Genomic DNA, 13699 nt, shown 5'->3' with positions numbered 1-13699 from the left:
GGATCTTGTAGTTCGTATCTTGGATAGTTAATTTCTTATCAAGACCATGCAATTCATTGATTATGTTAGTAAAGCGAGAAAACATAGCATCAATGGATTCATTTGGAAGCATATTAAATAACTCATATTCATGCATAAGCCCACTAATTTTGGATTCCTTAACTTGGGGGGTTCCTTCATGTGTAATACACAATTTCACCCATATTTCGTATGCGGTTGCACACGTGGAAACCCTATTATACTCATTAGGGGAAAGACCGCAAATTAAGGCATTCATGGCCTTTGTATTGAGATTAGCTTGGTGCCTTTCTCCATCGGTCATGTTCCCGACTTTGGGCTTTTCTACATATTTCTTCTCTATGAGTTTTAGAATGTCAAGATCAATGCAACGAAGGTAAATCCTCATCCTAGCCTTCCAATAAGCAAAATTACTACCGGTGAAAAGGGGTGGTCTAATGGTGGATTGTCCCTCTAACATATGCACATTCATTGAAGCCTCCATAAGATCTTTTCTCTAAGGTGGTTAGACCAAAAACTAATATAGAGACCAAGTTCTGATACCAATTATTGGACCCTAGAGGGGGGTGATTAGGGTCTTAAGGCTATAATTGTGTAATAAAAATAAGGCAAGCAATACACCACAATAATGAACAACAAATGTAAAGGAGATAGGGTGAGAAATCGTTATCCAAGTGACGCGCGATGTGTTTACGAGGTTCGGCCCACTAACCTACATCCCCGCTCCCCACTCTCGAGGAGAATCCATTACACAACCCGGTTTGGAAGCCGGAACTTCTTCTACATAACAATCTCCACGAGATCTCACAACTACACAGTTGATCAACATAAGATCACACTCCCACACAGTTGATCTTCACAAGATCAAGCTCTTAATAGTAGTAATGGTGTAAAAACTCTCTCTTTACAATATCCCTATGGCAAGAAGAAAGATTACACTGAAGCTGAGAAGTGAAACTGAAAACAGAGAAAATCAGGTTTGAAAATTTTGGCTCTCAATAAAACAGATCTCTGGTTTTTCAAAAGCTTGGGACACTTGAGGAAGAAGGAGTATAGAGGGTTTAAATAGGAGAAAATATAGCTGTTTAAACCCATACCCTAATCCCCCAAATCCTGGAAAAATCGGCGCTGAAATCTGTACCCAAAAAGACCGTTTGAATAAGCGGCGGTCGACCGTACAATTCTCGCGGTCGACCGCGAGCTAGCTTTGAAACTTAGAAAATTTCCAAAGACTTCTGCGGTCGACCGTGGGAATTTTCGAGCTCATGGTCGACCGTGACGGTCGACCGCGAAAGTTTTTGCTGCCCACTCAGAAAAGAACTCAGGCGCGGTCGACCGTGGCGGTCGACCGCAAACTGATACATGCAAAAACTGTTTTTGACTCTCTTAAAAAAACCTGTAAAATATTTAATTGACTTCCAAAAATTGTAAAACTTTGTAAAATGTTTTTAACACTAAAAACAAATTGTTTGGAAAATGAATTTTGCGAATAGGTCCTCATACTTGTGAAAAATGATATTTTGTGAAAACGCTCAAAACTATAAGTATGAAAACGTGTGTGTGATATCCCAATAGCTTCAAATGAAATCTAAACTACTTGCCTACATTTAGCACTAGAGAGAAAATAAAAACTAGCTAATATCCTCACATAAAATACAATTCTTTGAGTCTTGATATAGCTTGAGTTTGATGAAGCTTCTTATTGCATTTAGTGTTCTTGAATAAACGTTGCTTCATCACTATGCCTCCTCCTCCTTTGGATATCATCGTTGTAGCTTATATTCCATCTAATCCTCCATGTATGGAACTAACATGCTTGATATATATTAACTACATTGTCACTCAATAAGTAATTAGTACCGATAATGGTGGTTGTAAAACATCATCAAAACAAGAGGGCTAACAAAGCGGATCGTCAATTCCTTCATATTTTGGTTGACCTCTTCTATCTCCTCTCGAGCTACCACCCAGGGCCGGCCCTGGGGTAAGCCCACCAAGCCCCGGGGCTGGGGCAACCCAGGGCCGGGGGGCAACCCATTCCGAACGTTCCTATACCCCTCAAACTGTAATTTTCTTTGATTTTTAAAATAGACTTTGTACAAGGGCCTTTATGCAAAAAATGTTAGAGGTTATGTTTGTAAAAGAACTCGACCCCACCTTTTATTTCAGCGATTCCAACTCCAAGTCTCTGACCTCCCGACTCCCGTTCACAAAAAAGAAGAAAAAAAAAAAGAAACCCTCCTCTCCTCGTCCAGTCCCCCTTCCCGAGCCGCCGCCGGCGGCTTCGCTCCTCCCTACCGAGCCGGCGAGCCTCCGAGTCCGTCGACCCGTCCTTCAAGCAGTCAAGCTTCACTCCATCAGGTAAAAATTTTTAACTAAATAATTTTAGGGTTTTTTTTTTGGATAGAAATTTGGGGTTTTTATGTTTTGCAATGAAATTAAGATTTTGATTTTGAATCTTGGTTGAATCTTAGTTGTTGAAGAATTAAATTAGGGGTAATCTTGGTTGAATCTTAGTTGAAGAATTAAATTAGGGGTTATGATATTTTGGAATGATATTGTTTGTTTTAATAATAATGATATTGCTTTAATAATAATGAAATTGGGGTTTGTTTTAATAATAATGATTTTGCAATGAAATAATGTTTGTTTTAATAATAATGATATTGTTTTAATAATAATGAAATTGGGGTTTGTTTTAATAATAATGATTTTGCAATTGAGCTTTGATCTTCATTGCATATTTGGTTTATGCTTTCTACAAAGCTCGGTATCATGTCCAATCAATTTAAATGTGCACAACATTGAGGTTTAAATTCATGAAGAACACGTTGAGAATATATGCTACCAGTTAGACCTTGAATTTTAATATAACTAGGTAATTGAGCAGTCATCTCCACCTCTATCAAGACTCTGTCCTTGATTGATATAATGTTTGTTTTGCAATGAAATAATGTTTGTTTTAATAATAATGATATTGCTAATTGGGAAATTGGGAAGATAAGAGCCGGGTCTGTCCTTCATTGATATTGCTAAGTTTAGTTTATTGTGATTTCATATATGTTATATAATTATATTTACAGACTACAATACACTATGACGGGAGATGACAAAAACCGAGCAAGGATTAGAAAACAAAACTCTGGAGCTCATAATAGAAGAGTCAAGCAACGTCAAGATGAAATGGCAAAATCACTACATGGCTCAATTTCTAAGCTATTCAAAGCAAAAACACAACATTCTCTTCTCTTGAATCAAGTTGAAGAAGCTAGTGCCACTACCAATATTAGTGAAAATATGGATGAGGTCATTGAGGAGCCCATAAATGAAGTCACTTATGCGGATGGAAGTCGTAAGGAGGAAGCTAGTGATGAAGATCATGAAGATCCTGTGAATGAAAATGTTCATGAAAGCATACTTGATCTTGAGAAAGATGTGGAAGTAAATTATGATCCGGGATTGTGGGGAAGTATAAATGATACTAAGAGGGTGATGATAGTTCAACGTGGTCCTATCAAGATTTTAATGAAAAATGATGAGTTTCCAAGTGAAAAGAAGAGTGGGAGAAATAGAAGTTTTTCTTCCAAATATTATATCCGTGAATTTCCAAATGGCGAGAAGCATGAAAGGAAATGACTTGTCTATTCAAATGAACTGAATAGGGTATTTTGTTTTTGTTGCAAGTTGTTCAAGAATAAACCAATGACAACCAATTTGGCGGAGAATGGAATAGACGATTGGCATAACCTTCCTACAAAGCTTAGAGAGCATGAAAGTAATCCGGAGCATTGTGCAAATGTTGTGAAGTGGGTTGACTTGCAAAAAGGACTAAAACTAAAGGCAACAATTGATAAAGATATAGAAGCACAAATTGAAAAAGAGAAAACTCGTTGGAAGATGATACTAGTTCGAATCATTGCGGTTGTGAAGACTCTTTCTCGAAATGGTTTGCCATTTCGTGGAACTAATGAGAAGATTTATAAGAAGCACAACGGACGTTTTTTGTCAAGCAGTTATAGAGTTCCTTGGCAGAATTCGATCAATTATGCAAGATCATGTCGGCGTGTGGTAGATAAAGAAGTTGCAGAAACCATTATCTTAGCCATAAAATTCAAATGATTGATAATTTTGTTGGCCAATGAAATCAAGCAAAATTCTTGACAAAATTTCAAAAGCAAAGTATTTTTCAGTTATTATTGATTGTAACGCCGGCGGATTTAAGCGCACGAGGAGCAATGTCAATTGTCATTAGATGGTGTGGATATTGAAAGATACAAAATGCAAGTCAATGGTGGAAGAGTTTTTTCGTTGATTTATAAAGGTTGATGACACGACGGGACTTATGGGCTTTTCATGCAGCTTGAAGATACTTTGAATGAACTTAATCTCAGCATTGATAGATGATAAGAGGTCAAGGTTTATGACAATGGGTCAAATATGAAAGGTAAACATTCGAAAGGTGTACAAAGGAAGACTTCTTGACGATAAATGCTCTCGAGGCTTTTATACAACCAATGTGGGTAGTCATAAGCTTAAACCTTGGCACTATGCGATATGGCAAAATCATGTGTCAAAGCTAGAAATTTTTTTGCATATGTGCAAAAAAGGTTACAGACTTTGTTTGCTGGATCAACACATCGGTGGGATGTTCTTAAAACATATGTAATAGGGTCTAACAACCAAAGGCGCATTGTGCGGTTACGTCGTGTGGGAAAGTCATGGTTGAAAGTGTTAAAGGGCAATTCGATATCATCAAGCAGTGCGTGAGTTGCGAGAACGCTTTGATTGAAATTGCAATAGTTCTAAATTAGGACATTGTGATGGCAGAGCTAAAGGCTTGTGTAAAAATGCTTTGGAGGATTTTGAGTTCTTGATTTAGCTTGTGTATTTGGTAATAAGATTTTAGAATAAATCTAATGCGAGTTAGCAAAGTTCTTCAACAAGAGAGATGAATTTGGAGGATTGCCATTACAAGATATAAACGAGCTTATTGTTTTCTTTCAAAAGTTTAGAGAAGATGGTTTTGAAAAACATGATGAAGAGAAGCCAATGAACTTGCATAATGATGTGGTATCGATCTCGACTATTTTCGCGATAAAAGAGTGGTTCGTAGAAGAAGCATTTTGATGAGGATGTGGAAGCGAATGTGGAAGGTAGTCAATCCACCGGAGGAAATTTTAGAGTTTCGGCCTATTTGCCTCGCAGCATTATTGATAAGCCTTAACATGCAACTCAAGAGTCGTTTTGAACAATTTCGAGCTCGATATGAAGAAATCTATCTATCGGTTTTTTGTTTAATGCAAAGTTCATGAGCATTGGTGAAGAAAAATTAATGGAACATTGCATTAGATTACAAAGGCTACTTGGAAGCACAACCACATGTGATATACATGGAAAAGATTTATTCAAATGAAGCCTATCGGAGCTTTGCCAACAAATATTGCGCCGAGGAAGTGACTAAATCGAATAGACATCCTTGGATTCATAAGATCTTATTGGGAGGATGGTGGCTTTCAATGTGCATGGGTTGGCTTATGCGGATTTTGTTAACTATACAGTTACGTGTGCCTCGGCGGAGAGAAGTTTTCCAAGTTGAAAATTGATAAAAAGTTATCTTCCGTACTACCATGTCAGCAGGAACGATTGAATGGATTGGCAATGATATCATTGAAAATGAATACTTAGAGAAAGCTTGAGTATGATGACTGTAATTGAAGAATTCGGCAATTCAAAAAAATTCAGGAGAAGTATTTTTCTTTGATGAGATTGTAGCAGCAAATATAATCTCTTCTTAAATATGAATATTGATTTTGCATGATATATTATCAGTTTGAGCACCAATGATAGCAACTGCTAAAATTGTATTATATGTATTCATTTTTTATCGTTAATTGTTCGTACCAAATTTTTAATATAAAGGGGCAACGCAAATTAGTATTTGGGGGCTAGGGCAACCGCAAAGCCCGGGGCCGGCCTGCTACCAACCTCGAGCTTGTAGTAGTGCGCCAATGAAAGAGCGTTGAACTTGTATATGCACATCAGCGTTATTTGCCCGTTATGGTGAGTTTGTAACTGCCTAGAACTAGAGTTTTGCTAGGTCAATTATCCTTTGATAAGGCTCGCATGTTCGGCTCTAGTAGTTGAAAGCAAGAATGCCGAGCTAACATCTACAAGCAAGTGTTTGATATGAGTGGATAAACGCTTACTATCAACCGAAGCCCTCTCAACACTCTTACTAAAGAGCTTCATCAGGCTCTTAATCAAAATCTGGATCTCTGACTTAGTCAAATCATCAGATTCTAAAGATGAAGGATTCTCGATCACCACTTGTGTTGATGAGCTCGCCTCAGTCACAACAGTCAAGGCCTCAGTTATGGTAGGAAAAGCAACTGGATCTATCAAAAGTTGGCCTATGGCTGGAATAAAAAACGAAGCAAGTGAAGCCAACATACTTGAAACATCAACGAGAGTGCAGTGAATCCTAAGTTGGTCCAACTAATGGCTCAAAAGGCTGTATGACGCTCGCTGTCATTGTAGCTGTGACTATAGGCTCATCACTGATAGGGTAATTTTAGCTCTGGACAACTTCTCAGCCGCAGCCGTAATAGCTTCTGGTTCAGACTTGGGGTTCAGGTTTAGACTCGATCCTCAGTTCATCTTCTTTAGGGAGCTTAGAAGTGCTTGCATCCCTATAGGACTCAAGCATCATCAAGTTCACAATAAGAGCCGAAGGCAAAACAACAACGGAAGGCGTGGAAATCATAGTCGTAATGGTTTCTGGTTCAGGTCCACTATCTACAAAACAAAAGAGATGAAGCGTTAGTCAATAAAATGAAATGACTACATCATTCCTGTAAATGAAATCATACATGGGATGTAGGAAGATCTGGCCGTGTCATTTCCAAGACTGGATTCATCGGGTTAGTAATATAAGTGTTCATCTCATAATCGTCCCTCTCCTCATCTGAATCCATTCAATTGGGCTGTGTAAATGCTTTCTCTACGAACAAAAAGCACATGTCTTTAGAATGCATATCCATCAAAGTAAAATAATGGCAAATAAGGAAATTTACCTAAAGCGGCCATATACTCGGCCACCGGTCCGTGTGTTCGAGCTTCAAAAGATTTCTCCTTTACCGGTGATTCCAAGCATTGGTGCTTGCATTATTCATGGGGGAACTTCTCATCGGGTACATTCGGATCATCATCATAGTCGTAGTGTTCTCCCTACCTTCGCAAGATATTCATAGAGTCTAGTAGCTCTACTTTTGCATCCTTTCCTAGAAGCTTCTTCATACTTCCGAATGATCCACTTCACTCCAGACTTGTTGATCTTAAACTGCGGGTTGGTGACATTCATCATACTATACCATTTAAAAACCTTAAAGTCATATAATAGTTAGGGATTTTGTATAACAAAATAAACATTTGGTGCTGAAGTGATAAATGCGGGCTCCATCTATCAGACTCCCCAAGCACAACAGCTCGGTGTTGGGATTACCAATATAAGATTGGTTGTACCTAAACTATCATGCGAAGTGGAAAGGGAGATAGGGCTCAACCTTGCACTCCATACCATATAATAAAGCAACAGAATGCCTAGGCCTGATATTTACTAACCACTTAAAATATCTGCTAGTTAAATAGGTAAACCCCTCAGCTCCCAGACTGTCCTCGAACTCATCACCAAATTTAGTCCCAGAGATGTCAAGGAAGCAGTAGCAGAGGTAGAATTTGTCCTTATTCTACACAATTCAACAAATCCTCATAGCATACTTAACTATTCATTTTAGGGTCTCATATCGCTATAGTAATGAGGCCCCCTCCTCACATCTGGTAGTAGCTGACATAAGAGAAGTATAGTGGAGTGTATACCATATCATTAGATAGGTATATGGTAGTTTCACCCTTGTATTGGTCACATCTTCCTCCGGACAACCATCCTTCTGGTTCAAATTCTCCATTGTCAACTCTCTTAATCCATGATGAATGCAGCTAACCATGGCTAGGAGTAAGGCTAAATTGTATTCATAAGAAGCAAGACTACTAGGTACAGAGTCTTGAGAGAAATGTAGTCCTTCGACCAAGATAACAAATGCATCCTTTCAACCAAATTGAAAGGAAGCTAGCAAGTAAAGTTTCAGTAGAAATAGGCTTTGCGTCCTGGTGATGGAAACTCTCAAACATGTCCCTATTCTGAATCCACACGTCTGAGTTAGCAATATTGACTACCAAACCGTGCTTTAAAATTTGATTCTCCAGTTCAAGACCAGAGCTTGGTGGGATAAGCTCCACTTTTCCTTTCTTGTCCTTTCTTACTCATGTTTCTGAATAGATATTTAGCCTAAGGAACACGAGCAACATGGGGGTCGTGGGCCACACCTGTAACTGTCTAATAGTAGATATAGTAATGGCGAACTAGATCCTGCAATGTCTCGACAACATGAGCATAATGTGCCAAACTCCCTAATTCGGCATTTGTGGGGAAGAATTTTTTGTACGGTTGATCCCCCATCGGCAATCAGGACACCTCATATATTTCATTCAGTGCTATCCTGATCTCTCTTGCTAGTGTGAAGAAGTTAATGGTGTCGATATTATGTAGCTCAAGAATGTTGTATATTACCAATGTGTAGATCTCAACTCCATATTGAGAAGCTTACATAGCGAAATAGAGCCCCAGTTTGATTCGGTAGCCCTAATCTACCCTAGGAATCTGACATCCTCTTCTGGGTATTACCTATTAATGTCCACAGACTAATTACCGAACACGTTAGGGACCACTAGAATCTCATTTGTCCGAGCATTCTCCTTGATAGACCCTAGAAGACGACCGAGAATACTTAGACGTTAGCATCCTTCTTTGAAGAACCCTCCCTCCTACTTCAAATTACCCAACATTACACTAACCTACTTGCAAGTGATAGAGAACAACATTGAACGAGAATGATAATGTGCTGTAAAATACATGAATAACACATGCTGTTACATCTCTGGCAAGTAGAAGCGATAACCCCTTAGGCATAGTACAAGCGCTCCTTCTCCATATTAAAAATATAGTTGACACCTGGATTACAATCACCAAACAAGAAATGTGGCTTTCCAGACTGATCCTCTTCATGAATAGAGATCTTTGCATCAATAATAAGATATTTCAAAATGGCCTCACTACCATGACCAGTAAATTCCACCAGCACTTCGCTAGTCTTCGCATAAAATAGGGGAACATTACCCCTAAAGATGTGCAGCATTAATGGGTCTTGACTTTCACTATTGCCGAAGTGGTTGCATCTGCTAACAGGCGTATCTGGTGGAGAAACTACACAAAGAAAGAAAATTAAGTTAGATGAGCTAGCTCAAAATTTTACTAAGTATTAGGCTTGGCTCATAAGTATTAGGCTTGGCTCATTAGGCTTATGCATGAGGGAAAGTTGCCCATAAGTGAAAAGTTTGCCCAACATAAAACTAAGACATATAGCTAAGCGTTACAAGCCTAGGTGAAGCTCACACCAACATTAGCAAATTTTAGCCCAATTGCGAGACTCGGTCAAAAGCCCAAGTGGTCTAACACAACGAACTTTACTCAAGCGAAGTTTGCTTAGAACCCAAACATGCTCAACAGTGAAACTTACCAAGCAAAGTTCACCCAAAAACTAAAAAGGCTAAAACAACAAACATCACTCAAGTGAAGCTTGCCCAAAAGCCAAATAGGCTAAAGCAACGAACCTCAATCAAGCCAATTTCTCTAAGAGAAGCACCATTGATGGTGACTGTCAAAGTTTATCCATCACTAGCAAAGGTAAGATTCATGACCAAAGATGGTCAATTAAACCTCACGATCAATGACAAAGCTAATCCACGTACTTTAAAGCACTGTTTGAGCTCGATAAAGTGCCACATCGGGGACTATTAACTTTGCCATTGATGGCAGGGTTAGAAGAATGAGTTTTTGGAAACTTACCCAACACCATCTCTAACTACAGTGGTGCACCGGTGAGGCTCGACTGATGAGATCCGCTATTAACTTGCTTTCCCTTGACAAAGTAGGCAACAGGGAGTCGTTGGGGCCTTGAAAGAAAATTTAGAAATTTTGGAAGATTTTTAAGGTTTTAGGGGTTTTTAAGGCAAAATGGAGAAGAAAAAAATGAATGCTCTATTTATAGACTTTCAATGAACTTCGCCCAAAGATTTCACCCTGAATTTGACCCAAGAGAGATCCTCACCTAAAATCAAGGCACAAAATTGGGAATTTGATATTCAAAATCATTTGAGAGAAATTTGCCAACTGACTCAGCGAGCTTCGCTCAAATGTTGAGCAAACTTCGTCTGAGATCTAAAATTGAACGAACTTTGCCCAATTTATGGAACGTTATACTGCCCGAGATCTAAAATTGAGCGAGATTTCACCTCAAACTTCACCCAAGAGTGATCCTCAATTATTCAACAATCCTTGCTTACATACAAAGCCTAAGAAAATTATGCAAAGATCAAACATACGAGGAGGGATAGTTTTACAAAAACTTTATTCTTCCATTGATCAAAAATCCTTCTTCTTAGAACTATTTTCCAGTCCCTCAAGTTACAAGACGGTTGAGGAACAGAAGGAAAAAAAGCAAGCAAATAAGAAAAGAAAGGAAAGAGGAAAACAGATGAAGAATAGTCTCTCTCTGAGTCCTTACTTATGATGCCTAATCACTCTTTGAATACTCACTTATTGAACTCTAACGATCCTTTTTGAGGCACCATCGAAGCCTTTGAATGGTTTTACATAGAATCTACCATTTGAAGCTCCACGGGTCCCTATCGTAATTCACTTTACGCCACTCCTTCAACTAGTTCTCGATGATTTGCTCTAGACAAATCTTCTCAACTAACAACAAGTCCACAAATTGTCAAAGTATCTTGGTCTCCTCCATATAACTTCCATAAACTTAAGCCAACTCATGCCAAAGCCGCTTGATTTCAGCTTCTCTATAAAAGAGGAACTCTGGTCGGGTAGGATTAGATCGAGATGTAGGAAGATGAGGATGAATGAGATGAGAATGAAGAGATATTTATAAGCCTTTCACTAAACTTATCCGAATAATCACTCCTTATGAGAGATGATTAGAGCACTCAAAGGCTAAAAGATAGCCTAAGAGTAGGCCGTTTAGTGAATCTTGTACAAAATTTTGACCGCTAAGAGAGATCTTAGCCACAGGTCAAGGCAAGGATTTAAGAGCAATAGCCTTGGCGATCTATAACAATTAATGAACTTCACTCAATACTTGCAACTGAGAACCTCACCAAAATTTATGATAAGGCGAACATCGCTTAACATAAGCTGCTCCCTGAGCCTTATCCCAATTCAAGGGCAGGTGAAATTCATTCTGAGCACAGTGTTGGACGAACACTCTATAGAAGAGCACGCAAATGCGATTGCGTATTCAACCATGAATCTATGATGAAAGAAGCCACGTTCAATAGTACACCTCTAGGAATCAAGTAGTCAAACAGAAGCAGATCTAGCCTAAACAAGACAACTAAAGCTGCGTTTAATAGTACACCACTGGCTATTGCCTACAAGATCCTCACTATAAGTTAAATGCAGGATCCCAAAAACTTTTTTTTGGGGGGGGGGGGGGGGGATAAAATTTTAATACTAGTTAAAATAATTTTTTGGTATTTTAAAATATTTAATTATGATTTTTAAAAGAGTATTTGTATTTTTCTCGATTTTCTACAATTTTCTATAATTTAAAAATCTGATTATATATTTATTTAAATGATTTTAATATTTATAAATTTGTTTTGTGCGGTAAAAATTTCTAGAATTAATTTGTTGAGTTATCGATACTATTACGTAATATTTTAAATAATATATTGTATTATTAATATTATTATAAATTATTTCATATAATACATGGTATTATTAATTACGTGTTTTTGGTATAATTTGTTGAATTATTCTACTGTTACATATTTTCTGTCGTATTGGTATAACTAGTACGTTTTACTGTGTATATAATTATCCCATACTTATTTGATTTTAAATATAAGTAAATATATCGTAATTAGTTTAATTTTTAAGTACACATAATTATTTATTTTTAATTATTTTTGGTTAAATTTCCTAACCCTAACCCTATATAATAAATATATATATATAGTATTACCTCTCTCTCTCTCGTAATCAATTTTCGCCTCCTCCTCTTTCTTTTTCTTCTTCTCAAAAAAACCAGCGCCCAAACCCACCTCCGACCACAAGAGCACGCCACGCAGCACCTCTTCCGACGCCGACCGCCATCTCTCCCTCAGCCCAGCCACGCGTACGCTACTGCGCCAAGTCCGCGCCCTCTATGCCCTCCACGCCCATCTCGGCCATGTCAGACTCCAGCTCGACCAGTCCTCTGTGTCGTCGCCACCGCCTGCCACCGCCTCCACTCTCTCGTCACTGACGGAGCTCCAGCCAAGCCCCTCACACCCAGCTCGACCCCGCTTTCGCCATGAGATCCGACAACCCATCTAGCCCGATCAGCCACCCTCACCCATGCGCTCAGCAACGCGCGTCCACCGTGCCTACTTCGTTTCCTCGGCAGCCTCCATCTGCCGCCACCCTTAGCACTGCTGCCCCTGGGCGTGGAACCCACGCCGCGCCTTCGTCGGTCCCCCCCCCCTGCCAGATAGGCGCCAATCTGACACAGTCGCGACCGCACCTCCTCGGCAACCCCATTGACACTGCCTCCTCCAACCACGTCGCCGACCTCCGCCCTTGTCGGACCCATCGCCAGCGATGTCGTGCTCAGTCCACAGTCGCCCGCCCCTCGTACGTCGACCGAGTGTCCGAGATCGCAGCACACCTCCGAGTCCCTCCATTGCGGGACATATTCCGTGTCAGAGCCATATCACCGCGTCAATCCGGCCGCGTGCCTGTCAGCGTCGAATTCGTTCTCGAACCGCGAGCAAAATCCCGCTCCTCTTGACTCGTCAATTCCTATTTATATCTATCGTTAATGTAGTGCAAAATTAGATTAATGATTGTTATTGATCTGCATGAGGCTTTGTTGATGAAATTGTGTTGAATTACTGTTTATGTTAATTAATAATTTTTATTAATCTGTGGGTTTGTATGAATAATATATGAATGAATAAAAATATATAGTATAACATAGTTCTTTTAGAACAATATAATAAATTAAAGAATTATTTTCGTGTAAAGAATTATTTAGATTAAATTATAGATACTTTTTAGAATTTTTATCGTGGAAAAATTATTTTAGAATGATAAATATTTTTAGAAGTACTTTTGGAAAATATTAATTTTTGTGTTATGATGCTTATGATATTTGTAGAACACGACATTTCATGTACATTGCAGCCGGATTTTGTTGACACTTCTTAATTTATACTACTCATGTCTTATATATGCGACGCCTGATTTCTCGTTAGCTATTATATAGTCATGTTCATCATTATGACTTGCATAACGATTAGTTGTATTTAGTTTTTATTTCTGTATTGTTCAGAAACGTTTAGAGTCACTGTCTTAGTTGCCAGCGGTTCGTATATAAGACCTAGATACCTGTGTATTATTGACTTTAGAAAAGCCAAGATGAGTTAGGATGGGGAAAGTCAGTTCATGTTATCGCGGATATGGCTTGTTTTATTATTTCCAGGCTCACACCACGTGAATGTGTTCGCA

The 13699-nt window shown here is 38.8% G+C and overlaps 2 protein-coding genes and 1 long non-coding RNA gene across 3 annotated transcripts; 1 reads left to right on the top strand and 2 right to left on the bottom strand.

Moving 5' to 3' along the window:
- Positions 1-2221: 2221 nt before the first annotated feature.
- On the top strand, positions 2222-3989 carry LOC109827221 (zinc finger MYM-type protein 5-like). Its single transcript, XM_020394186.1, has 2 exons — positions 2222-2379; positions 3102-3989. Exon 2 carries the CDS (start codon positions 3115-3117, stop codon positions 3652-3654), a length of 540 nt encoding a protein of 179 aa, XP_020249775.1. The 5' UTR covers positions 2222-2379; positions 3102-3114; the 3' UTR covers positions 3655-3989.
- A 2156-nt stretch (positions 3990-6145) lies between these two features.
- Positions 6146-7941, bottom strand: LOC109827224. Its single transcript, XR_002243364.1, has 3 exons — positions 7092-7941; positions 6888-7018; positions 6146-6813 (listed from the first exon to the last, which is right to left on the bottom strand). It is a non-coding gene; the product is annotated as an uncharacterized LOC109827224 (long non-coding RNA).
- A 787-nt stretch (positions 7942-8728) lies between these two features.
- LOC109827223 lies at positions 8729-10256 on the bottom strand. Its single transcript, XM_020394187.1, has 2 exons — positions 9980-10256; positions 8729-9337 (listed from the first exon to the last, which is right to left on the bottom strand). The coding sequence occupies exons 1-2, from the start codon at positions 9987-9989 to the stop codon at positions 9036-9038; spliced, it is 312 nt and encodes a 103-aa protein (XP_020249776.1). The 5' UTR covers positions 9990-10256; the 3' UTR covers positions 8729-9035.
- Between the last annotated feature and the right edge of the window lie 3443 nt (positions 10257-13699).

Source organism: Asparagus officinalis, unplaced genomic scaffold (assembly GCF_001876935.1).
Source record: "Asparagus officinalis unplaced genomic scaffold, Aspof.V1 AsparagusV1_Un93, whole genome shotgun sequence".
Classification (NCBI taxonomy): domain Eukaryota; kingdom Viridiplantae; phylum Streptophyta; class Magnoliopsida; order Asparagales; family Asparagaceae; genus Asparagus; species Asparagus officinalis.
This window is presented reverse-complemented; position numbering and strand designations above follow the sequence as displayed.

Bases quoted from the DNA above. Each gene is read 5' to 3' on its own strand.
- LOC109827221 (XM_020394186.1), top strand. From the start codon at position 3,115: ATGACGGGAGATGACAAAAACCGAGCAAGGATTAGAAAACAAAACTCT.